General features: G+C 38.7%; 1 protein-coding gene across 1 annotated transcript in view; it reads left to right on the forward strand.

Moving 5' to 3' along the window:
• The window catches only part of SBF2 (SET binding factor 2), a 1,344,181-nt gene that overhangs the window by 1,015,597 nt on the left and 301,072 nt on the right, over window positions 1-27,512 (forward strand). The window contains exon 19 of the mRNA XM_053720592.1: window positions 16,687-16,949. Coding sequence (XP_053576567.1) covers window positions 16,687-16,949 — 263 coding nt within the window. The remainder of the gene's footprint in view (window positions 1-16,686; window positions 16,950-27,512) is intronic.

Consider the following 27,512-nt stretch of genomic DNA (forward strand, 5'->3'; position numbering starts at 1 on the left):
TTCTCTTCCCCAACAGGAAATGGCAAAGAGCCCAGCAAAGCTGGTCACATGATCCCTCCTAGGCTCCGCCTACCCCAGTCATTCTCTTTGCCGTTGTACAGGCAACATCTCCACGGAGATGGCTTAGAGTTTTTTAGTGTTTAACTGTAGTTTTTTATTATTCAATCAAGAGTTTGTTATTTTGAAATAGTGCTGGTATGTACTATTTACTCAGAAACAGAAAAGAGATGAAGATTTCTGTTTGTATGAGGAAAATGATTTTAGCAACCGTAACTAAAATCCATGGCTGTTCCACACAGGACTGTTGAGAGCAATTAACTTCAGTTGGGGGAACAGTGTGCAGTCTCTTGCTGCTTGAGGTATGACACATTCTAACAAGACGATGTAATGCTGGAAGCTGTCATTTTCCCTATGGGATCCGGTAAGCCATGTTTATTACGATCGTAAATAAGGGCTTCACAAGGGCTTATTAAGACTGTAGACTTTTCTGGGCTAAATCGATTCATTATTAACACATATTTAGCCTTGAGGAATCATTTTATCTGGGTATTTTGATATAATAAGATCGGCAGGCACTGTATTAGACACCTTATTTCTTAGGGGCTTTCCCAAAGCATAAGCAGAGCCTCATTTTCGCGCCGGTGTGGCGCACTTGTTTTTGAGAGGCATGGCATGCAGTCGCATGTGAGAGGAGCTCTGATACTTAAAAAAAGACTTTCTGAAGGCGTCATTTGGTATCGTATTCCCCTTTGGGTTTGGTTGGGTCTCAGCAAAGCAGATACCAGGGACTGTAAAGGGGTTAAAGTTTTAAAACGGCTCCGGTTCTTTTATTTTAAGGGTTAAAGCTTCCAAATTTGGTGTGCAATACTTTTAAGGCTCCACCTTGGAAGCTACCTTTGAGACGAGACCTTCTTGTTCAGGGTCCGTTCGAACATCCGAATCTGGTTTCACTCCAGCTGACTGCTTGGAGATTGAACGCTTGATTTTATCGAAGCGAGGATTCTCAGATTCTGTTATCGATACTCTTGTTCAGGCCAGAAAGCCTGTAACTCGAAAGATTTACCACAAGATTTGGAAAAAATATATCTGTTGGTGTGAATCTAAAGGATTCCCTTGGGACAAGGTTAAGATTCCTAGGATTCTATCCTTCCTTCAAGAAGGATTGGAAAAAGGATTATCTGCAAGTTCCCTGAAGGGACAGATTTCCGCCTTGTCGGTGTTACTTCACAAAAAGCTGGCAGCTGTGCCAGATGTTCAAGCCTTTGTTCAGGCTCTGGTTAGAATCAAGCCTGTTTACAAACCTTTGACTCCTCCTTGGAGTCTCAATTTAGTTCTTTCAGTTCTTCAGGGGGTTCCGTTTGAACCCTTGCATTCCGTTGATATTAAATTATTATCTTGGAAAGTTTTGTTTTTGGTTGCAGTTTCTTCGGCTAGAAGAGTTTCAGAATTATCTGCTCTGCAGTGTTCTCCTCCTTATCTGGTGTTCCATGCAGATAAGGTGGTTTTACGTACTAAACCTGGTTTTCTTCCAAAAGTTGTTTCTAACAAAAACATTAACCAGGAGATTATCGTACCTTCTCTGTGTCCGAAACCAGTTTCAAAGAAGGAACGTTTGTTGCACAATTTGGATGTTGTTCGCGCTCTAAAATTCTATTTAGATGCTACAAAGGATTTTAGACAAACATCTTCCTTGTTTGTTGTTTATTCCGGTAAAAGGAGAGGTCAAAAAGCAACTTCTACCTCTCTCTCTTTTTGGATTACTCTCTCTCTTTTTGGATTAAAAGCATCATCAGATTGGCTTACGAGACTGCCGGACGGCAGCCTCCCGAAAGAATCACAGCTCATTCCACTAGGGCTGTGGCTTCCACATGGGCCTTCAAGAACGAGGCTTCTGTTGATCAGATATGTAGGGCAGCGACTTGGTCTTCACTGCACACTTTTACCAAATTTTACAAGTTTGATACTTTTGCTTCTTCTGAGGCTATTTTTGGGAGAAAGGTTTTGCAAGCCGTGGTGCCTTCCATTTAGGTGACCTGATTTGCTCCCTCCCTTCATCCGTGTCCTAAAGCTTTGGTATTGGTTCCCACAAGTAAGGATGACGCCGTGGACCGGACACACCTATGTTGGAGAAAACAGAATTTATGTTTACCTGATAAATTACTTTCTCCAACGGTGTGTCCGGTCCACGGCCCGCCCTGGTTTTTTTAATCAGGTCTGATATTTTATTTTCTTTAACTACAGTCACCACGGTACCATATGGTTTCTCCTATGCAAATATTCCTCCTTAACGTCGGTCGAATGACTGGGGTAGGCGGAGCCTAGGAGGGATCATGTGACCAGCTTTGCTGGGCTCTTTGCCATTTCCTGTTGGGGAAGAGAATATCCCACAAGTAAGGATGACGCCGTGGACCGGACACACCGTTGGAGAAAGTAATTTATCAGGTAAACATAAATTCTGTTTTTATGTAACTGCAAATCCCTAGATTGATTATTTATTTGAAAACCAATGATTTACATTTTATTTATATTGATTTAAATGACCTTATTAAAAATCAGGTTATGTTAGGGCAATTTATTAGAAGACATGTACTTAATAATTTTATGTTAAAAAAAAACATACTTTTATTGGAGATGCAGGTTATTCACAATACAGCTCATTATCCATTTATTTACCAATTGCAGGGGTACTAAACCCACAAGTTTTTCTTTCATTATTTGGATAGAGCAGCAATTTTAATCAATTTTCTAATTTACTCCTATTATCAATTTTTCCTCTTCTCTTGCTATCTTTATTTGAAAAAGCAGGAATCTAAGCTTAAGAGCCACCCATTTTTGGTTCAGAACCCTGGATACCACTTGCTTGATTGGTGGCTACATTTAGGAGCCGGCCCACTTTTGGTTCGGACCCTGGATAGCAGTTGCTGATTGGTGGCTACATTTAGCCACCAATCAGCAAGCGCTACCCAGGTTCTGAACCAAAAATGGGCCAGCTTCTAAGCTTAGATTCCTTCTTTTTCAAATGAAGATAGCAAGAGAACGAAGAAAAATTGATAATAGGGGTATTTTAGAAAGTTTCTTAAAATTGCTGCTCTATCTGAATCATTAAAGACATTTTTTAATGTGCTCTATCTGAATGTTTATAAATGTTATTTGGGTCAATACATTTTCTAGGTAATTTTCTAAGTCGGTGTGCCAGAGTTTAAGGGTTATCACATCTCTGGTAGCTTACCTTTTTCATTAGCATCTCATGAGTTGTCCTTAGTGGGCTAAACGTGAGAAATACTCCCTCTCTTTTGGCTGCATACATACCTGCATATAAATTGCTGAAGTGTCCAGTTTAGTTGGTCCTTCTTTCAATACCCCCATTGCCTACAATGTTAGTTGGTCTTTCAATCTATTCTGAAATTATGTGCTATTGCCTACAATTATACATATGCCAACTATGCTTTGATCAACGTTATGCAGAACTAAGCACCCCCACTCCCCAGAAAAAGAAGCAATCATCAATGTGCTGTTTACTTTAGAATATTTACTAAATTAAATATGAAATTACACAGACTTCATGGAAAAGTTTTTTTCTTTTTTTTTTAATTCTTGGGTTTTAATTAGGAAAATATTTTCAGAATCTGTCACACAAATTGTAAAACTTGTGAAATGTGTGAAAATACCAGTTTACTACATGATCACCATAGCTTAAAGGGGGCATGAAACCAACATTTTTCTTTCATGATTCAGATAGGGAATACAATTTTAAACAACTTTCCAATTTACTTCTATTATCTAATTTGCTTCATTCTTTATGTATCCATTGTTGAAGAAGCAACAATACATTACTGGGAGCTAGTTAACGCATTGGGTGAGCCAATAAGATGATTCAGCCACCAATCAACAGCTCCTTAGCCTACCTAGGTATCCTATACAACAAATTATATCAATAAAACAAAGCAAATTAGATAATAGAAGTGAATTATTGGAAAGTTATTTAATATCACATACTCTTTCTAAATCCTGAAAGAAAAAAAAAAATGTTTCCTGTTCCTTTAACCCCTTAAGGACCAAGGACGTACAGGGTACGTCCTACAAAAACTGTCAGTTAATGACCAAGGACGTACCCTGTACATCCTCAGGGTTTTTAAGCGCTGGAAGCGATCGTGATCGCTTCCAGCCACTTTCAGGTTATTGCAGTGATGCCTCGATTTTGAGGCATCCTGCAATAACCTTTTTTTAAGCATCCAATGCAGAGAGAGCCACTCTGTGGCCCTCTCTGCATCGATCAGCGATGGTGCCGCTTGTTGGTGGGTGGGAGCCATAGCAGGGAGGCGGGTGGAAAAAAAAAAGGGCAAATTTGTTAGTAAACTGGGTACTGGCAGCCAATAGGTCGAGGGGGATCAGGGAGGTTGGGGGCTAATGGGGGATCCTACATTTCATATAAAAATAAAATTAAAAAAACACCTTTTTCTTCTGTTAAGTGTGATCAGTCCACGGGTCATCATTACTTCTGGGATATTACTCCTCCCCAACAGGAAGTGCAAGAGGATTCACCCAGCAGAGCTGTATATAGCTCCTCCCCTCTACGTCACTCCCAGTCATTCTCTTGCACCCAACGACTAGATAGGATGTGTGAGAGGACTATGGTGATTATACTTAGTTTTATATCTTCAATCAAAAGTTTGTTATTTTAAAATAGCACCGGAGTGTGTTATTATCTCTCTGGCAGAGTTTGAAGAAGAATCTACCAGAGTTTTTGTTATGATTTTAGCCGGAGTAGTTAAGATCATATTGCTGTTTCTCGGCCATCTGAGGAGAGGTAAACTTCAGATCAGGGGACAGCGGGCAGATGAATCTGCATAGAGGTATGTAGAAGTTTTTATTTTCTGACAATGGAATTGATGAGAAAATCCTGCCATACCGATATAATGTCATGTATGTATACTTTACACTTCAGTATTCTGGGGAATGGTACTTCACTAGAATTACACTGTATGAAATACATAAAGCTGTTTAATAACTATAGATTATGTTTAACGTTTTTGCTGGAATGTAAAATCGTTTTCATTTGCTGAGGTACTGAGTGAATAAATGTTTGGGCACTATTTTTCCACTTGGCAGTTGCTTAATCTGTTTTCTGACAGTTTCTGTTCTCCCTCACTGCTGTGTGTGAGGGGGAGGGGCCGTTTTTTGGCGCTTTTACTAAGCATCAAATATTTCAGTCAGCAACTCATTGTATTCCCTGCATGATCCGGTTCATCTCTACAGAGCTCAGGGGTCTTCAAAACTTATTTTGAGGGAGGTAATTTCTCTCAGCAGAGCTGTGAGAATTATAGTTTGACTGAGATAAAAAACGTTTATTCTGTAATTTGTTTCCTGCTTTCAGAATTTGTTATCTTTGCTAATGGGATTAAACCTTTGCTAAAGTTGTGTTGTTTACAAGGATTGAGGCTATAACTGTTTCAATTTATTAATTTTCAACTGTCATAAATCTTCTGTGCTTCTTAAAGGCACAGTACGTTTTAATATTATTCTAATTGAATTGTATTTCCAAGTTGCAAGTTTATTTGCTAGTGTGTTAAACATGTCTGATTCAGAGGATGATACCTGTGTCATTTGTTGCAATGCCAAAGTGGAGCCCAATAGAAATTTATGTACTAACTGTATTGATGCTACTTTAAATAAAAGTCAATCTGTACAAATTGAACAAATTTCACCAAACAACGAGGGGAGAGTTATGCCGACTAACTCGCCTCACGTGTCAGTACCTACATCTCCCGCTCAGAGGGAGGTGCGTGATATTGTAGCGCCGAGTACATCTGGGCGGCCATTACAAATCACATTACAGGATATGGCTACTGTTATGACTGAGGTTTTGGCTAAATTACCAGAACTAAGAGGTAAGCGTGATCACTCTGGGGTGAGAACAGAGTGCGCTGATAATATTAGGGCCATGTCAGACACTGCGTCACAGGTGGCAGAACATGAGGACGGAGAACTTCATTCTGTGGGTGACGGTTCTGATCCAAACAGACTGGATTCAGATATTTCAAATTTTAAATTTAAACTGGAAAACCTCCGTGTATTACTAGGGGAGGTGTTAGCGGCTCTGAATGATTGTAACACAGTTGCAATACCAGAGAAAATGTGTAGGTTGGATAAATATTTTGCGGTACCGACGAGTACTGAGGTTTTTCCTATACCTAAGAGACTTACTGAAATTGTTACTAAGGAGTGGGATAGACCCGGTGTGCCGTTCTCACCCCCTCCGATATTTAGAAAAATGTTTCCAATAGACGCCACCACAAGGGACTTATGGCAAACGGTCCCTAAGGTGGAGGGAGCAGTTTCTACCTTAGCTAAGCGTACCACTATCCCGGTGGAGGATAACTGTGCTTTTTCAGATCCAATGGATAAAAAGTTAGAGGGTTACCTTAAGAAAATGTTTGTTCAACAAGGTTTTATATTGCAACCCCTTGCATGCATTGCGCCGATCACGGCTGCAGCGGCATTCTGGATTGAGTCTCTGGAAGAGAACATTGGTTCAGCTACTCTGGACGACCTTACGGACAGGCTTAGAGTCCTTAAACTAGCTAATTCTTTCATTTCGGAGGCCGTAGTACATCTTACTAAACTTACGGCGAAAAATTCAGGATTCGCCATTCAGGCACGCAGGGCGCTGTGGCTAAAATCCTGGTCAGCTGATGTTACTTCTAAGTCTAAATTGCTTAATATACCTTTCAAAGGGCAGACCTTATTCGGGCCCGGGTTGAAAGAGATTATCGCTGACATTACAGGAGGTAAAGGCCATGCCCTGCCTCAGGACAAAGCCAAAGCCAAGACTAGACAGTCTAATTTTCGTTCCTTTCGTAATTTCAAAACAGGAGCAGCATCAACTTCCTCTGCACCAAAACAGGAAGGAGCTGTTGCTCGCTACAGACAAGGCTGGAAACCTAACCAGTCCTGGAACAAGGGCAAGCAGACTAGGAAACCTGCTGCTGCCCCTAAAACAGCATGAATTGAGGGCCCCCGATCCGGGATCGGATCTAGTGGGGGGCAGACTTTCTCTCTTCGCCCAGGCTTGGGCAAGAGATGTTCAGGATCCCTGGGCGCTAGAGATAATATCTCAGGGATACCTACTGGACTTCAAATACTCTCCTCCAAGAGAGAGATTTCATCTGTCAAGATTGTCAACAATCCAGACAAAGAAAGAGGCGTTTCTACGCTGCGTACAAGAGCTCTTGTTAATGAGAGTAATCCATCCAGTTCCACGATCGGAACAGGGACAGGGGTTTTACTCAAATCTGTTTGTGGTTCCCAAAAAAGAGGGAACTTTCAGACCAATCCTGGACTTAAAGATCCTAAACAAATTCCTAAGAGTTCCATCGTTCAAGATGGAGACTATTCGGACAATTTTACCTATGATCCAAGAGGGTCAGTACATGACCACTGTAGATTTAAAAGATGCTTACCTTCACATACCGATTCACAAAGATCATTATCGGTACCTAAGGTTTGCCTTCCTAGACAGGCATTACCAGTTTGTGGCTCTTCCATTCGGATTGGCTACAGCTCCAAGAATCTTCACAAAGGTTCTGGGTGCTCTTCTGGCGGTACTAAGACCGCGGGGAATCTCGGTAGCTCCTTACCTAGACGACATTCTGATACAAGCTTCAAGCTTTCAAACTGCCAAGTCTCATACAGAGTTAGTGCTGGCATTTCTAAGGTCACATGGATGGAAGGTGAACGAAAAGAAAAGTTCACTCGTTCCACTCACAAGAGTTCCCTTCCTGGGGACTCTTATAGATTCTGTAGAAATGAAGATTTACCTGACAGAGGACAGGCTAACAAGACTTCAAAGTGCTTGCCGCACCCTTCATTCCATTCAACACCCGTCAGTGGCTCAATGCATGGAGGTAATCGGCTTAATGGTAGCGGCAATGGACATAGTACCCTTTGCACGCTTACACCTCAGACCACTGCAACTGTGCATGCTAAGTCAGTGGAATGGGGATTACTCAGACTTATCCCCTTCTCTGAATCTGGATCAAGAGACCAGAAATTCTCTTCTATGGTGGCTTTCTCGGCCACATCTGTCCAGGGGGATGCCATTCAGCAGACCAGACTGGACAATTGTAACAACAGACGCCAGCCTTCTAGGTTGGGGTGCCGTCTGGAATTCTCTGAAGGCTCAGGGACAATGGAGTCAGGAGGAGAGTCTCCTGCCAATAAACATTCTGGAATTGAGAGCAGTTCTCAATGCCCTCCTGGCTTGGTCCCAGTTGACAACTCGGGGGTTCATCAGGTTTCAGTCGGACAACATCACGACTGTAGCTTACATCAACCATCAGGGAGGGACAAGAAGCTCCCTAGCTATGATGGAAGTATCAAAGATAATTCGCTGGGCAGAGTCTCACTCTTGCCACCTGTCAGCAATCCACATCCCGGGAGTGGAGAACTGGGAGGCGGATTTCTTAAGTCGTCAGACTTTTCATCCGGGGGAGTGGGAACTTCATCCGGAGGTCTTTGCCCAAATACTTCGACGTTGGGGCAAACCAGAGATAGATCTCATGGCGTCTCGACAGAACGCCAAGCTTCCTCGTTACGGGTCCAGATCCAGGGATCCAGGAGCAGTCCTGATAGATGCTCTGACAGCACCTTGGGACTTCAGGATGGCTTACGTGTTTCCACCCTTCCCGTTGCTTCCTCGATTGATTGCCAGAATCAAACAAGAGAGAGCATCAGTGATTCTAATAGCACCTGCGTGGCCACGCAGGACTTGGTATGCAGACCTGGGGGACATGTCATCCTGTCCACCTTGGTCTCTACCTCTGAAACAGGACCTTCTGATACAGGGTCCCTTCAAACATCAAAATCTAACTTCTCTGAAGCTGACTGCTTGGAAATTGAACGCTTGATTTTATCAAGACGTGGGTTTTCTGAGTCAGTTATTGATACCTTAATACAGGCTAGGAAACCTGTTACCAGAAAGATTTACCATAAGATATGGCGTAAATACCTATATTGGTGTGAATCCAAAGGTTACTCTTGGAGTAAGGTTAGGATTCCTAGGATATTGTCTTTTCTACAAGAAGGTTTAGAAAAGGGTTTATCTGCTAGTTCATTAAAGGGACAGATCTCAGCTCTGTCCATTCTGTTACACAAACGTCTGTCAGAAGTTCCTGACGTCCAGGCTTTTTGTCAGGCTTTGGCCAGGATTAAGCCTGTGTTTAAAACTGTTGCTCCAACATGGAGTTTAAACCTTGTTCTTAATGTTTTACAGGGCGTTCCGTTTGAACCCCTTCATTCCATTGATATAAAGTTGTTATCTTGGAAAGTTCTATTTTTAATGGCTATTTCCTCGGCTCGAAGAGTCTCTGAATTATCAGCCTTACATTGTGATTCTCCTTATTTGATTTTTCATTCGGATAAGGTTGTCCTGCGTACTAAACCTGGGTTCTTACCTAAGGTAGTTACTAACAGGAATATCAATCAAGAGATTGTTGTTCCTTCTTTATGCCCAAATCCTTCTTCAAAGAAGGAACGTCTACTGCACAACCTGGATGTAGTCCGTGCTCTAAAATTTTACTTACAGGCAACTAAGGAATTTCGACAAACGTCTTCTCTGTTTGTCATTTACTCTGGGCAGAGGAGAGGTCAAAAAGCTTCCGCTACCTCTCTTTCTTTTTGGCTTCGTAGCATAATTCGTTTAGCTTATGAGACTGCTGGACAGCAGCCTCCTGAAATAATTACAGCTCATTCTACTAGAGCTGTGGCTTCCACTTGGGCCTTCAAGAATGAGGCCTCTGTTGAACAGATTTGCAAGGCTGCAACTTGGTCTTCGCTTCATACTTTTTCCAAATTTTACAAATTTGACACTTTTGCTTCATCGGAGGCTATTTTTGGGAGAAAGGTTCTTCAGGCAGTGGTTCCTTCTGTATAAAGAGCCTGCCTATCCCTCCCGTCATCCGTGTACTTTTGCTTTGGTATTGGTATCCCAGAAGTAATGATGACCCGTGGACTGATCACACTTAACAGAAGAAAACATAATTTATGCTTGCCTGATAAATTCCTTTCTTCTGTAGTGTGATCAGTCCACGGCCCGCCCTGTTTTTAAGGCAGGTAAATATTTTTTAATTTATACTCCAGTCACCACTTCACCCTTGGCTTTTCCTTTCTCGTTGGTCCTTGGTCGAATGACTGGGACTGACGTAGAGGGGAGGAGCTATATACAGCTCTGCTGGGTGAATCCTCTTGCACTTCCTGTTGGGGAGGAGTAATATCCCAGAAGTAATGATGACCCGTGGACTGATCACACTACAGAAGAAAGGAATTTATCAGGCAAGCATAAATTATGTTATTTTTATACTGGCAGACTTTCTGCCAATACTTAAGATGGTGGTGACAATTGTTAGGTGGGCGAGGGAAGAGAGCTGTTTGAGGGGGGTCATTGAGGGATCAGAGGGTGGTATGTGTCAGGTGGGAGGCTGATCTCTACACTAAAGATAACATGAACCCTACAAGCTACCTAATTAACCCCTTCACTGCTGGGCATAAAACAAGTGTGATGCGCAGCTGCATTTAGCGGCCTTCTAATTACCAAAAAGTAATGCCAAAGCTATAAATGTCTGCTATTTCTGAACAAAGGGAATCCCAGAGAAGCATTTACAACCATTTGTGTCATAATTGCACAAGCTGTTTGTAAATAATTTCAGTTAGAAACCTAAAGTTTGTGAAAAAAAATAACAATTTTTTTTTTTATCGCATTTGGCGGTGAAATGGTGGCATAAAATATACCAAAATGGGCCTAGATCAATACTTTGGGTTGTCTACTAAAAAAAAAATATATATACATGTGAAGGATTATTCAGGGATTCCTGACAGATATCAGTGTTACAATGTAACTATCGCTAATTTTGAAAACAAATGGTTTAGAAATAGCAAAGTGCTACTTGTACTTATTGCCCTATAACTTGCAAAAAAAGCAAAGAACATGTAAACATTGGGTATTTCTAAACTCAGGACAAAATTTAGAAACTATTTAGCATGGTTTTTTTTTGGTGGTTGTAGATGTGTAACAGATTCTGGGGTCAAAGTTAGAAAAAGTGTGTGTTTCCATTTTTTCATCATATTTTATAAAAAAAAATTTATAGTAAACTATAAGATATGATGAAATTAGAAATGTAAAAATAGCCCTGGCCCCAAATGGTCAGAAAATTGAAAAGTGCTGTGGTCTCTAAGGGGTTAAGGAAAACGCCAACCTTAATCATAAAAGCACTAATAAGGAACCTGCGCAATACCATACATATATGGTGAAAATGAACAGGGATTTTGGTACAGGAGGATAGATTGTGGTTTAGAGGTTTATGGGGGAGGACTTATAAGGTTAATAAGTTGCAACAGCTTTGAGAAAAGCCAGTTTGCATTCTACTTTGGATGAATATGGTGATGATGATAATCTTTTAAAAATATATAAATGTATACACAACCTAAAACAGGATGCTCCCAACTTAAAGGAACAGTCAACACCAGAATTGTTGTTGTTTTAAAAGATAGATAATCCCTTAATTGCCAATTCCCTAGTTTTGCATAACCAACACAGTTATAATTATACACGTTTTACCTCTGTAATTACCTTGTATCTAAGCCTCAGCAGACTGCCCCCTTATTTCAGTTCTTTTGACAGACTTGCATTTTAGCCAATCAGAGCTGTCTCCATGGTAAATTCACATGCATGAGCTCAATGTTATCTATATGAAACACGTGAACTAAGGCCTTCTAGTGGTGAAAAACTATCAAAATGCATTTAGATTAGAGGCTGCCTTCAAGGTCTAAGAAATTAGCATATGAACTCCTAGGTTTAGCTTTCAACTAAGAATACCAAGAGAACAAAGCAAAGTTGGTGATAAAAGTAAATTGGAAAGTTGTTTAAAATTACATGCCCTATTTGAAACATGAAAAAAAAATTGGACTTGATTGTCCCTTTAATAATATATGTAATATAATATGAGTGCAATAAAAGTGCAATAAAAAGTGTCTAATGAAATCACCCCTAAATTAGGGTAATAACCAAAAAAAATATTAATATTGTGACAAAATGTCCATGTATGCGATATATAAATATTAAACAAAAGTCTCAAATAGGGCTGCTTTGTTTTCCAAATCCAACATAGGAGATCATCGAACAGTTCTAGAAAAACAAGAAAAAAGGGGACACCCAATAGTGGAGTATGTCACTCAAAATGTGATACAAAGTGAAGGTGCAGAAATGTACTCACAAACAGAGAAGCACAAACAGTGCTATCAAAGCAGGCTGAACTGTTAGGAGCCATCCAGCTGACTCGCACTCCGGATCGAGATCGAACAGACAGTGGCCCAATATTTCCCAGTATTTACTGATCACCTTCTTGTGCAGGTCAATCTGTGCACACTACAAATCGGATCAGTGTATCAACCAAATCCTTTTAGAGTGTGTTAGTTTCCTTCAGATCACAAACCCTTTAAGTGGATAAAGGTTTGGCATACCACAATCAGGTGCGATTAGCGTGAAAAAACAACAAACCACAACACACAAGGTGATCAGATCCCAGGATCATATATAAAAACTTGGTTTAATAAAAACAGAATTACAGAGATACACTACGCGTTTCTCGGTTCTAAGACCATTTCCTCAGATAATAAACTTTTAGGAGTAGACTGTTCCACAAAGTGAATAACAGTATGTCTTCGAGAATTCAAATCGTCAAGATTTTTTTTTATCAATTTTTGTCAAAAAGATATTGTAAACACTCAGGGTTTCCATTCTGCTAATTCTGTTAATCATGTCCAAAACATCCACTAAGATTGACTGTACTATGGGATATAACACCCCTATGTACTTGATTTGTTTATTGGGTAGTGTTAATCTTCGGTCACTCATCACCATATCATGAATAGTCTCCATGTTTTTTTAGTAGCGAACAAAAATGTCTTGCAAATAAGAAACCAATACTGTTAGACATTTGGCAACTGCACATTAAACACAATATAGAACCATATGCTTTTATTGAAGTAATATAAACCATGAGCTTCTCGCATAGGAGAAGGAATTATTGATCTACCCTCCTAGGACGTTTATGTTGCATTCTGGACAATTTTATGGACAACATCAGCGATTGTGCTCTGCTGCTGAACGTCTGAACTTTGATACTAAAATTCAGTGAATGGGAGGAAACGAGATGAGGACTAGAGCTTTGTACTATATGACTTTAAATTGGGTATTTCATTGTTTGGCCTCAGTTTCTTCTGTTGTTGATTTGTTAGAAAAAGCCAGCTGTGTGGAATGTTAATATAATCTGCCAGCGAATGTGAATAATATATTTTCATTTAAACAAATGTAATAACCATGTCAGTGACTACATTATAATTTATTTCTAGTGAAGTAGGTTCTGTCAAAGAAGTTTACATGTGTCCCAAATACAGAAGGCGTTTTATTATTAGTGTATAATATTTGAAGCATATTGTATCAGGAAGGAATCTGCATGATATGGAATACTATTACTAATGTCTGTCCATATATAGCTTGTTGCTAGGACATCTTTTTAACATGTTGGGTTAAGCATGACTGGTAGTAGGAACCTAATGGTAGCTTTCATTTTAAGTGTGTTCCTCTTAATCCATTTAAAGTGACATCAAAATTAAAATGTAATCTTTCATGGTTTAGTTTAAAGGGACACTGAACCCAATTTTTTTCTTTCTTGATTCAGATAGAGCATTATATTTTGAGCAACTTTCTAATTTATTTCTTTTATCAAATTTTCTTCATTCTCTTGGTATCTTTATTTGAAATGCAAGAATGTAAGTTTAGATGCCGGCCCTTTTTTGGTGAACAACCTGGGTTGTTCTTGCTGATTGGTGGATAAACTCATCCACCAATAAAAAAGTGTCTGAACTAATTAAAAAGCTTAGATGCCTTCTTTTTAAATTAAAGATAGCAAGAGAACGAAGAAAAATTGATAATAGGAGTAAATTAGAAAGTTGCTTAAAATTGCATGCTCTATCTGAACCATGAAAGAAAAAATTTGGTTTCAGTGTCCCTTTAAGTCACTTTTCTATTTACTTCTAATATCAATTTTGTTCTTTTGTTATTTTTTGTTGAAAATCCTACCTAGATAGGCTCTGAAGCAACAATGCATTACTAGTAGTAAGCTGCTGATTGGTGGCTTGCATACATGCCTCTTGTCATTGGCTCACCCGATGTATTCAGCTAGGAGTTAGTAGTGCTTTGGATTTACCTTTAAAGGGACACTAAAGTTACAATTAAATGTTCATGATTCAGACAATTTTACACAGCTTTCCGATTTGCTTCCATTATCTAAATATGCACAATCTTTTTTATATGCACGAGGCACCAGCTCCTACTGAGCATGTGCAATACATGGGTTAACAATAGGCAACAGTGCACTAAAACGTTAAATCCGGTCTTCTCACCAGGGCCTATTCTGTGGGTGCACCACCCAGCTGATTTTAATGAGCTTCTGGCTACAATTTATGCCAATCTGTAGCCGTTATTAACTGATATTAAAGGGACACTGTACCCAAATTTTTTCTTTCGTGATTCAGATTGAGCATGAAATTTTAAGCAACTTTCTTATTTACTCCTATTATCAAGTTTTCTTCATTCTCTTGGTATCTTTATTTGAAATGCACAAATTTAAGTTTAGATGCCGGCCCATTTTTGGTGAACAACCTGGGTTGTCCTTGCTGATTGGTGGATAAATTCATCAACCAATAAAAAAGTGCTGTCCAGAGTACTGAAACAAAAAAAAGCTTAGATGCCTTCTTTTTCAAATAAAGATAGCAAGGAAATGAAGAAAAATTGATAATAGGAGCAAAATAGAAATTTGCTTAAAATTGCATGCTCTTTCTGAATTACAAAAGAAAAAAATTTGGGTTCAGTGTCCCTTTAATGTTTATTTCACAAATGATCATTAAATCAATTTATGTTAAATTATGCAATCAATCTGTGCTTTGGATAGCTTAAAGGGACAGTCTACTTCAGAGTGTTTATCGTTTAATAAGATAGATTATCCCTTTATTACCCATCCCCCCAGTTTTGCATAAACAACACGGTTATGTTAATATATGTTTTACTTCTGTGATTATCTTGTATCTAAGCCTCTGCAGACTGCCCCTTATCTCAGTTCTTATGACAGACTTGCATTTTAGCCCATGGAGTGAGCACAATGTTATCTATTTGGCACACATGAACTAGCACTGTCTAGCACTGAAATAAGATGCGGCCTTCAACATCTTAGAAATTAGCATATGAGCTTACCTAGTTTAGTTTTCAACTAAGAATACCAACAGAAGAAAGCTAATTTGATACAAGTAAATTGGAAAGTTAATAATAACAGAAAATGTTATAATATTGCAAAGTATTACAGTGCTCCGACTTGGCTACTTCATAATGTCACCTGACTGGCAAAAGTTTTCCGTAGAGAACACTGACATCATTTTCTTTTTGTACTTTTATGTCACTTTAAAGTCTTATTTCTTAAACTCTCTTTGTTTCATTACCCCTGTACATTTCTTTTTCTCATCTCCTTCCTTTTTCTTTGTGACACTAACAATTCTTTTTTCTCCAAATCAGTTTTACATTTTACAAACTGCTCTTCCTTCCCTTCTTTTATCTAATTTCTATAATCTTTCTTACTAATGGTATTTTTTTGTCAAGGTACAGCTTGCAGTTACGCAACCTAATAAATCATTTCAATTATTAATGGAATTATCCGATAGACATCACTTGTACTCCTTAAACCCCACGTGTGATCAGATGCTGCACACCCCAATCCTTTTCTGATAACTCAATGTTTTATCAGATGGAAATGTTGTGCAACATTGTAGTTTTGCATCACAGTTCATGAGAAGACAATGCTAGCAAACTGTCTCCCTGCAGCGTACCCCTTTGTTTTCACTACACACATATTTTTATAATCGCAAATATCATTCCACTGAAATCAACCTAAGAAATTAAGTAATGTTTCTAATGGCAAACTTTGTCTGGCTTGGTTATCATAAAGTTATTTTTTGAATACTTATTTAGTTGACATAAAATCTGAACCATACAGATGCTGGTTCTACAGCCATAAATGTAAATGAGCCACAAAATCTATTTTCATCTTACATTTGCAGACATGGCAGGTTTTATTAATCATATTAGAAAGAAGAAAAACACATTTTCTCTGCAGACAGTTTGCTCTGAGTGCTTTGCAGTTCTGCATAGAGCTGTATTCCAGGATTCTATAACAAGGCACTTTGTGCTGATTCATAGTTAGCTTTTATAAGAGTTATATATATTACTGTATCATTTTTACATTGATTTTGCAGGGACTAATTTAATTCCATTAGTTCCATTCTCAAAAGAAAACATGCCATATGACTTCATAAAATTCAATTACTTTTTTTTTTTTTAAATATTCTTTCCCATACATACTTAAAGTGAGGTATTTTTCTTTTTCAATACACTGTTTTATGAAATTTGGAGGGGAAAACAAAACAACAATTATGCTTTCAGATCAAGTGCTATATTTATTATTTCAGCTTTGTATTGAATATCCCTAAAGCATAAGTGGAAGTGTATTTGTACAAACTATGATGTTTATATTTTTAAAACATGACTTTATTTAAATAATGTATTCATTAATTAAATTCTTAAAGGAAAATGGCATTGAAACGCAGAACCAGGAAAACACAGTTATGGATCTGGCTGCAGAGCAGTTACGTCTGTGGCCAACGCTGAGCAAAGAGAAGAAGCAGGAACTCGTACAGAGCGAGGAGAGCACGGTTTTTAGTCAAGCAATTCACTTTTCAAACCTAATGGTGTATCTGCTGGTACCACTAGACACCAGCAAAAACAAACTGCTAAGAACATCTGCTACTGGGGACTGGGAAAGCGGAAGCAACAGCATCGTTACAAACAGGTGAGACAGTAACTGACAGTACACGCAAGAATATACTGATATGCTCGGAAGATCAGATGAAGATAGCAGTCTTTATTATTTACTCTCTAGGTCTGAGATCAATAAAGATCTGTGCTTGCATCACTAAAGAGACGTGTCAATATAATCTCTAAAAAAACATACACAATTTACATGAGATCAATAAAGATCTATGCTTGCACCACTAAAGAGACGTGTCAATATAATCTCTAAAAAAAAATTCACAATTTACATGAAATCAATTAAGATCTATGCTTGCACCACTAAAGAGACGTGTCAATATAATCTCAAAAAAACATACACAATTTACATGAGATCAATAAAGATCTATGCTTGCACCACTAAAGATACGTGTCAATATAATCTCAAAAAAACATACAAAATGTACATGAAACCAATAAAGATCTATGCTTGCACCACTAAAGAGACGTGTCAATATAATCTCAAAAAACATACAAAATTTACATGAAACCAATAAAGATTTATGCTTGCACCACTAAAGATACGTGTCAATATAATCTCAAAAAAACATACAAAATGTACATGAAACCAATAAAGATCTATGCTTGCACCACTAAAGAGACGTGTCAATATAATCTAAAAAAAAAACATACAAAATTTACATGAAGATTTATACTTGCACCACTAAAGAGACGTGTCAATATTATTCTGATTATCCTACCTTAGTGAAGGAATAATCTAGATTTCTTTCCTAAAATATGATGAGTCCATGGAATCATCAATTACTAGTGGGAATATCACTCCTGGCCAGCAGGAGGAGGCAAAGCTGCTATATATGTCACTTCCCTTACCCATAACCTCCAGTCATTCTCTTTGCCTGAGGTGCAAGGAGGAGGTGAAATTTTGATGCCTGATTTACAATCAAGATTTTTTTATTTTAAAGCAGAGTAGGTTTGATCTTATCTTTCTAAAGGGTCTAGCCTTAGCCCATGTCAGTCTCTTCAGTAGGGCAGTGCTGGCTTTTAAGAAATTGGGAACTTGTGGGGTACAATCCTCAATGCGTTTTCCCAAAACATTTTGCTGCCCTATTTAGATAGCCTGAGTAGGTTTACTCAGTCTTTCTGTATTTCCAAAGGTCCATGTGAGAAAAGGCATCCTCTCAAACTAGGTGAGCTGTCCTGCTGCCGGACAGATGAATATTAAGGTAAGTGCCAATTGTATTTTTCTATGTAGCAGGGAAAACTTTGGCACTTATTCAGCTGAAATGCTGCAGGGGGCGTTTTTTATTATTCTTGTCATGGTGCAGGTTTTTATGGCAGTTTTTGCAGGCACTGTTAGTGTGAGGAGTTATTTATTTTATTGATGGCTCAGTAAGGATCTGTTTTTAGTAACAGATTATGTACTTTTATTTGGGGTTGTATTGTTTGTTTTTAAGCCTGTTTTCAAGAAAGTTTTTTTTTTTTTTTTAAATGGCTTTTTTGTTTGCTGTAGGACCTCCCCTATTAGGGAGGTTCTGATTCTGTGATGTCAGACCTTTTTTTCACGCTTTTTTTCACTTCCTGTAGAGTGAGGTGCGCTCTGCTGTTTAGAAGGCTTTTTGCTTCTCTGGAAATCCGGATTGTAAACGGGATCGTTTTTTTCCTCAGTTTGAGCGGGTTGCAGGACAGGTAGGGCCCCTCAGTAATTCTGCTGAGGTGTAGAGTGTTACCTGGGGTATGTTTTCTTGATTTGGTAAATTTAAAGGGAATATTTATTTAAGAACATTTTTATGGTTCTGTATTATATCCTTTGTTAAAAGTAAAAAAATAAGTTAGATTTTTTATTTTTTTGCTTCTTTTTTTTGTATTATGGATCAAGAGGCTGTGCTTATGTTTTGATGCCCAGGTGGAACCCCCAGTACCTTTTTGTTCTTCGTGTATTCAAAGAACTTTAGCTTATAGAAATAGACTTTTTGACCCTGAGCCATCATTAGCTAAGGTGGATGCTGTTCAAGAGCCTCCTGTTTCAGATGTGCCGCAGCTTTCTCCTCAAGCATCCCAATCCTATTCTTCTGCACATGCAGTGCCCTGCGTTTCCTCTCATGCTCTGTCTGGGGTTACTTTGCAAGATTTTGCTGCCCAGGTATCCTCTGCGGTATCTGAGGCGCTGTCTGCTTTTCCTATGCTGCAGGGAAAACGCAAAAGGAAATTTAAAGAAACAGTAACTAAGGTTTCTGATCCTGAAGTGGCTAATTAAAGTATTTCCTCTCAGAAGACTGAGGATGAAGATTCTTCGGGTGCATCTGAGGGTGAAATCTCGGATTAAGGCAGTATAATTCCTTCTGCTGATGCTGAAGTTGTGTCCTTCAGATTTAAGCTGGAACACCTTCGCTTGTTACTTAAGGAGGTTTTGTCTACCTTGAATGACACAGATACTACTATCGTTGTTAACCCTAAGAAGTCTAGTAAGCTTTCTGCGGTGGAGGTTTTTCCTGTTCCAGACTGTGCTTCTGAGATTGAGACCTGGTATTCCTTTTTCTCCATCTCCTATTTTTAAGAAAATGTTTCCTATAGCTGACTCTATTAAGGAGTCGTGGCAAATGGTTCCTAGGGTGGAAGGAGCGATTTCCACTTTGGCTAAGAGGACCACTATTCCCATAGAGGATAGTTGTTCTTTTAAGTATCCAATGGATAAGAAATTGGAGGCATTATTAAAGAAAATGTATGTTCACCAAGGTCTTCAATGGCAGCCTGCGGTGTGTCTTGCTAGTGTTACCAGCGCTGCAGCTTACTGGTTTGATGCTTTGTCTGATTCTATTCAGACATATATTTCTCTTAATGAGATTCAGGACAGGATTAAGGCTCTTAAGGTTAGCCAATTTCTTTATTTCGGATGCTTCCTTACAGGTCATTAAACTGGGAGCAAAAATGTCTGGTTTTGCGGTTCTAGCTCGCAGAGCCCTTTGGTTAAAATCTTGGTCTGCGGATGTTTTTTCTAAGTCTAAGTTATTAGCTATTCTTACAAGGGTAAGACCTTGTTTGGGCCTGGTTTGGCTGAAATTATTTCAGATATCAGAGGAGGAAAGGGATCTTTTCTTCCTCAGTATAAGAAGAATAAGTAGAAAGGGCGTCAGAGTAATTTTTGTTCCTTTTGTAACTTTAGAGGTAAACCCTCCTCTTCCTTTTCCAAACAGGAACTATCCAACTCTTCCTGGAAGTCTGGTCAGTCTTGGAACAAGGGGAAACAGTCTAAGAAGCCTGCGGCTGACTCCAAGTCAGCATGAAGGGTCGGCCCCCGATCCAGGAACGGATCTAGTAGGGGGCAGGCTTTCTCAATTTGCTCAGGCTTGGATACGAGATGTCCCAGACCTGTGGGCCAAGGAAATTGTATCTCAGGGGTGCAAGATAGAATTCAAGACTTTTCCTCCCAGAGGCAGGTTTCTTCTCTCAAGATTATCTGTAGAGAGAGGCGTTCTTAAATTGTATCAAGGATTTTTTTTGCCCTGGGAGTTATAGTTCCAGTTCCTCCGCAGGAACAAGGTCTGGGATTTTATTCAAATCTGTTTGTGGTTCCCAAAAAAGAGGGGACTTTCAGACCTATTTTAGACAAAGTGTTTAAAAAAGTTCCTCAGAGTACCGTCCTTCAAGATGGAGACTATACGTTCCATTCTTCCTTTGGTTCTAGAGGGTCAGTTTATGACAACCATAGACCTAAAGGATGCGTACCTTCATGTTCCCATTTACCGGGATCATCACAAGTTTCTAAGGAAAGGGAGCCCAATGGCACTACTTAGAAATAGCAAAGGGACCTAATGTGAAAATAAGATAAGTCAGAAGAGGTATTGATAATACCCTTCCAATAAAATGACATGTAATACACAATAGGTGCTGTGTACTGGTTACTAATTAAAAAAAAAAAAAACAAGTTTCTAAGGTTTGCTTTCTTAGACAATTATTTCCAGTTTGTGGCTCTTCCTTTCAGTTTTGCCACAGCTCTCAGAATTTTCTCAAAGGTCCTGGGGGCTCTTTTGGCAGTGATCCGGTTTCGGGGCATTGCAGTAGTGCCTTATCTGGACGACATTCTGGTTCAGGCGCCGTCTTTTCAACAAGCAAACTCTCATACGGAGATCTTGTTGTCTTTTCTTCACTCCCACAGTTGAAGGGTAAATCTGGGAAAGAGTTCTCTGATTCCAGCCACAAGAGTAGTGTTTTTAGGAACCATAATAGACTCCCTACTAATGAAGATATTTCTGACAGAGGTCAGAAAAACAAAGATCTTCGACTCTTGTCTTGTCCTTCAGTTCTCTCCTCGGCCTTCAGTGGCTTTATGTATGGAGGTAATTGGTCTGATGGTAGCTTCCATGGACATCATTCCGTTTGCTTGGTTCCATCTCAGACCTCTGCAGTTATGCATGTTAAGGCAATGGAAGGGGGCTATGCGGATTTGTCTCCGCAAATAGTTCTAGATCAGACGACAAGGGACTCTCTTCTGTGGTGGTAGTCTCAGGAACACCTCTCCCAGGGAACTTGCTTTTGCAGACCTTCCTGGGTGATCGTGACCACGGTTGCCAACCTTCTATGCAATTTGGGGGTCATTGAAGACTCAGGAGGAGTCAGTTTTCCCTATAAACATTCTAGAACTGAGAGCGATTTTTAATGCTCTACTGGCCTGGCCTCAGTTAAACTAAGCCCGGTTTATCAGGTTCCAGTCAGACAACATATCATCGGTGGCGTACATCAACCACCGGGGGGGGGGGGGACTCGGAGTTCCTTTGCCTTGGCAAAGGTGGCCCAGATAATCCAGTGGGCAGAGTCTCACAACTGTTGTCTTTCTGCGATCCACATCCCAGGAGTGGACAATTGGGAGGCGGATTTTCTGAGCCAACAAACCTTTCATCCTGGGAAGTGGAACTCCATCCAAAAGTATTTTCCAGTTTAATCCTTAATTGGGGGAAGCCAGAACTGGATCTTATGGCTTCTCGGCAGAATGCCAAGCTTCTGAGGTACGGCTCGAGGTCAAGGGATCCACAGGCTTTCTTGATAGATGCTCTAGTGGTCCCTTGGAATTTCAGTCTAGCATACATCTTTCCTCTGTTCGCTCTCCTGCCATGAGTCATTGCTCGGATCAAGCAGGAGAGGGCGTCAGTGATTCTCATAGTGCCGGTGTGGCCTCGCAGGATCTGGTATGCAGATCTAGTGGATATGTCGTCTCTTCCTCCGTGGAGACTCCCTCTGAGGAAGGACTTTCTACTTCAGGGTCCTTTTCTTCATCCAAATCTCGTTTCTCCGAAGCTGACGGCTTGGAGATTGAACGGTTGATTTTATCTAAGCGTGGGTTTTCAGAGTCGGTTATTGAGACCATGATTCAGGCTCGTAAGCCTATGACAGAAAAGATTTACTATAAGATATGGCGTAAATATCTGTATTGGTGTAAATCCAGAGGCTTCTCTTGGAGTAGAATCAGGATTCCTAGGTTTTTGTCTTTCCTCCAGGAGGGTCTTGTATTAGGGTTCATCAGCTAGTACTCTGAAAGGTCAGATTTCTGCGTTGTCTATTTTGTTGTATATGTGTTTGGCGGATGCGCCAGATGTGCAATCATTTTGTCGGGCCTTGGTTAGGATCAGGCCTGTGTTTAAGCCCGTTACTCCTCCCTGGAGTCTTAACCTTGTTCTTAGAGTTTTACAGCGGGCTCCGTTTGAACCTATGCATTCCTTAGATATTAAGATGTTATCTTGTAAGGTTTTGTTTCTTGTTGCTATTTCTTCTGCTCGGAGCGTTTTCGGAACTCTCGGCTCTGCAGTTTGATTCTCCTTATCTTATTTTTCATTCTGATAAGGTGGTTCTACGTACTAAATTAGGCTTCCTAACTGACTAAGGACTTTCGTCAGTCTTCTGCTTTGTTTGTTTTTCTGGGAAGCACAAGGGTCAGAAAGCTATGGCTGCTTCTCTTTCTCTTTGGCTAAGGAGTATTATTTGTTTGGCCTATGAGACTGCTGGACAGCAACCTCATGAGGGAATCACTGCTCATTCCACGAGGGCTGTTTTTTCTTCCTGGGCATTTAAAAATGAAGCTTCTGTGGAACAGTTTTGCAAGACTGCAACTTGGTCCTCATTGCATACTTTTTCAAAGTTTTATAAATTTGATACTTTTGCCTCAGCTGAGGCTTCTTTTAGGAAAAGGGTTCTTCAAGCGGTGGTGCCTTCTCTTTAGGTCTACCTCCCTTATCATCTGTGTCCTCTAGCTTGGGTATTGATTCCCACTAGTAATTGATGATTCCGGGGACTCACCATATCTTAGGAAAGAAAACATAATTTTTGCTTACCTGATAAGCCCACCCTTTTTTTAAGACAGTTATTTTTTCTAAAACCAAAGGCACCTCTACACTTTTGTGTTATCTTCTTTTTCCATTTTTTCTTTGGCCGAATGACTGGAGGTTATGGGAAAGGGAAGTGACATATATAGCAACTTTGCTGTAGTGCTCTTTGCCTCCTCCTGATGGCCAGGAGTGATATTCCCACTAGTAATTGATTCCGTGGACTCACCATATCCGGAAATAAATACATTTATCAGGTAAGCATACATTTTATTAAAGAGAGACAAGTATTTTGCTAGAACTTTTCCTTTACTGTTCACACAGCGATTTAAAGAAAAAAATATATATATATATACATTAAAACATCATAGAAAACAAAGAGTAAAGTACAGAGACCAATGAGAATACAGCCTGAGAAGGTAGCGACCAAAGGGACCAATCAGAAGAGTCCTAATAACCATATAATGACCAACAAGTAGAAACTCCTCCTCTTTTGTCTTTGATTTGGAAGAAATTTCCAAAAACGAGAAAAAGGCAAAGTCCCAAAAGTATAAACAAGGTCCTAACAAGACTGGAACTGGAAAAAACTTGATAGAAGAAGTCGATTTTCTTCTTGAAAGAACTTGAAGAAGTTTTGATTGTAGAATTGGAATAATCTCTCTCAGCAGATGAATAGTAAGCAGGAACTTGGTTGTAGAAAGAATTAGAGCCCTGTAATTGCAGGAGTTGTTGCTAAAGAAAAAATAATAAATACTAGTTAAGTAACAAGTATAAACAATAAATAAAATAAGCACAGACCTCATACTATTTAAGGGAGGGAAAACGAACAATACAAGAGGTGGGAAAATACTCGTCTGTCTCTTTAATAAAATCTAGATTATTCCTTCACTAAGCTAGTATATTTGGAATTTTGTTACAAGGACAGAGACTCCTTTTTTGCTAGTTCAAAGTAAGCAAAAATAATAAAAAAGGACAAATATATTATGAAACCAACTGGTGAGGAATAGTATTAATGGGTTTAAAATAAAATTGTTTAAAAACATCAGAAGACCAATCAGCATCATTTAAAATATCTTGGATAGAGACTGATTTGGAAAGGACTTTAGAAGCTGTGGCTCCTCTAATAGAGTGGGCAGAAAAAACATGATCCACACCAGTCATGATCCACTTAACCCATCTACTAATAGTAGTGGAAGATAAGGGTAAATGAGGTACAGCATAAGAGATTAACAGTTGTTTGGAAGAACAATGTCTAATAAGTTTAGTCCTAGATTCGTATTCTTTAAGGCAAAGTACAGCACATCATTTTGGATGGTCATGAAAATAGGGGTAAAAAATAGAGCTAGAAAGAGTTTTTGTCCTGCGAGATAAGGAGAAAAAAATCACACCTTGGGGAGAGAACATTTTAGAGTCATAATCAATGGCTTTGGCATCAGAAACCCTTTTAAAAGATAACAAACATAAAAGGGTTGCAAGTTTTGAAGTAAGTTGTTTTAGAGACAGGTTAGAATTGTCTGGCCAATTTTGGAAAAAGAGATTATCAAATCCACATCTCAAAAGGAAGAATACCTAGAAGTAGAAGGTCTTTTGAGTTTAATTGATTTTAGTAAACAACAAACAGTAGAATTCTGACCAATAGGATGATTATGAAGATATTCACATCCGGCCGAGATAGCAGTTCTAGCTACATTAATGGATCTGTAAGATAAGCCTTCGTGAAATAAACAGGATATATAATTAATGACTTGATTTAAAGGGGCTGAAATGAGATCCAAGTTTCTGATGTTGCACTAGCTAGACCATTTAAGCCAGGCGGATGTATAACATTTTCCAGGAGCCCATGAGTTTTGAAGGAAACGTTTATTTTGCTCTGAAAGTCCTTTGGTAGACTAAGATCCCCTGAAATCGACCAAGCAATTAGTTGAATATTGTCTTGGAGAACTAGATTGTGAAACTGTCCTTTTCGTGTCTGAGAGAAGATCTGGTTGAATTGGGAGAAGAATGGGAGGAAGAAAATACATTTCTAGGAGATAGGGGTAGCAAATCTGAGTTGTCCAGAAGGGAGTTATGATTGTAATATATCTAGTGTTTCCTGACAAATTAAATTGTCCGCAGAATCATTGAAAAGGGGAGAAACACTTAAGCTCCTTGATCATGCCAATGTTGGAGAAAGACATCGATGGCTTAGGCTTCTGGGTCTGGTCTCCAGCTGAAGAATGGGCGAATCTGGGAGTTTAAATGAGAAGCAAAAAGGACTGTTGTGAAAGGGCCTCTCAATATCTGAATCTCTTGAAAAAGAAGAGGGTTGAGCTTCCATTATCTGAACCCCAGTCTGCAACTTGATTGGAAAGACCTGGGATATATTCTGCTAATAAAGAGATGTTCTGAGAAAGACAAAGATTAATTAATTTCTTTGTTAAATTTGATAAAGTTTTGTAATTGGTTCCTTCAAAACGATTGATATAACACACGGCACAAATGTTGTCCATGCGTAAAAGAATAGTGATGGGCAGACTCTGTTTAATGAAACTCTTGACTGCAAAAGCTCCAGCCAAAAGTCCCAAACAGTTGATATGTAGTTGTTTCTCTTATTGAGACCATTTCCCTCCTGTAACTAGGGAACTGCATCTCACTCCCCAACCCGGTCTGCTTGTATCGGATTCTATAATGACATCTGGGGAACTGCCAAAAATGGCTCTGACATTCTAGACCTCTATGTTGAGAAGCCACCAATTGAGTTCCTCCAAAGCTGCTTCTGTTAGAGAAATAGGATGTTGATAGGAGAAACCTTTCCAAAGGTAAGACATTTTCAATCTCTGTAAAGCACTGTAGTGCAGAGGGGCAGTAAACATTGCTTGAATAGAAGATGAAAGAAGTCCAATTATTCTGGCAAGGATATGAAGTGGAAACTATTGTTTCTTGATAACACATGAAATCTCCCTCTTGATTCTTTTTATTTTTTTCTAAGGGTAGACTTAGGGTAGCAGATACTGTGTTTATATTGAAACCTCAAAAGTTTAGAGATTGAGAAGGGACAAGAGAAGATTTTTTAAAGTTTATGATGAAACCTAATTTCTGTAGAAGAATAGAGTAAATGGAAGTTTAAATTTAATAACAATTGAAAACAGAGAATTGTAGATATGCAAAAATACAAATATTGATTGATATACTACTAAAAGTAAGTAAATCAAAATAACTTACCTCTCTGAGCAGCAAAGAGAAAAGAGGAGGAATTTCTACTTTTTGATCATTATATGGTTATTGGGACTCTTCTGATTGGTCCCTTTGGTCGCTACCTTCTCAGGCTGTATTCTCATTGGTCTCTGTATTTTACTCTTTGTTTTCTTTGATGTTTTAATATATATATATATATATATATATATACACACACATTATATGTGGTTTAAATCGCTGTGTGTAAAAGTTTCCTTTTAATAAAATCTCTAAAAAAACATACAAAACTTACATGAAATTAATAATGATCTATGCTTGCACCATTAAAGAGACGCATCAATATAATCTCAAAAATACATACAAAATTTACATGAGATCAATAAAGATCTATGCTTGCACCACTAAAGAGACGTGTCATATAATCTCTAAAAAACATACAAAATTTACATGAGATCAATAAAGATCTATGCTTGCACCACTAAAGAGACGTGTCATATAATCTCTAAAAAACATACAAAATTTACATGAGATCAATAAAGATCTATGCTTGCACCACTAAAGAGACGTGTCATATAATCTCTAAAAAACATACAAAATTTACATGAGCTCAATAAAGATCTATGCTTGCACCACTAAAGAGAGGTGTCATATAATCTCTAAAAAACATACAAAATTTACATGAAATCAATAAAGATCGATGCTTGCACCACTAAAGAGACGTGTCAATATAATCTAAAAAAAAATAAAAAACTTACATGAGATCAATAAAGATCTATGCTTGCACCACTAAAGAGACGTGTCAATATAATCTCAAAAAACATACAAAATTTACATGAGATCAATAAAGATCGATACTTGCACCACTAAAGAGACGTGTCAATATAATCTCTAAAAAACATACAAAATTTACATAAAATCAATAAAGATCTATGCTTGCACCACTAAAGAGACGTATCAATATAATCTAAAAAAAATAAAAAATTTACATGAGATCAATAAAGATGTATACTTGCTCCACTAAAGATACGTGTGAATATAATCTCATAAAACATACAAAATTTACATTAAATCAATAAAGATCTATGCTTGCATAGATGAGATCTCATCTTATCACATGC

This window comes from Bombina bombina, chromosome 7 (genome assembly GCF_027579735.1).
Source record: "Bombina bombina isolate aBomBom1 chromosome 7, aBomBom1.pri, whole genome shotgun sequence".
NCBI lineage: Eukaryota > Metazoa > Chordata > Amphibia > Anura > Bombinatoridae > Bombina > Bombina bombina.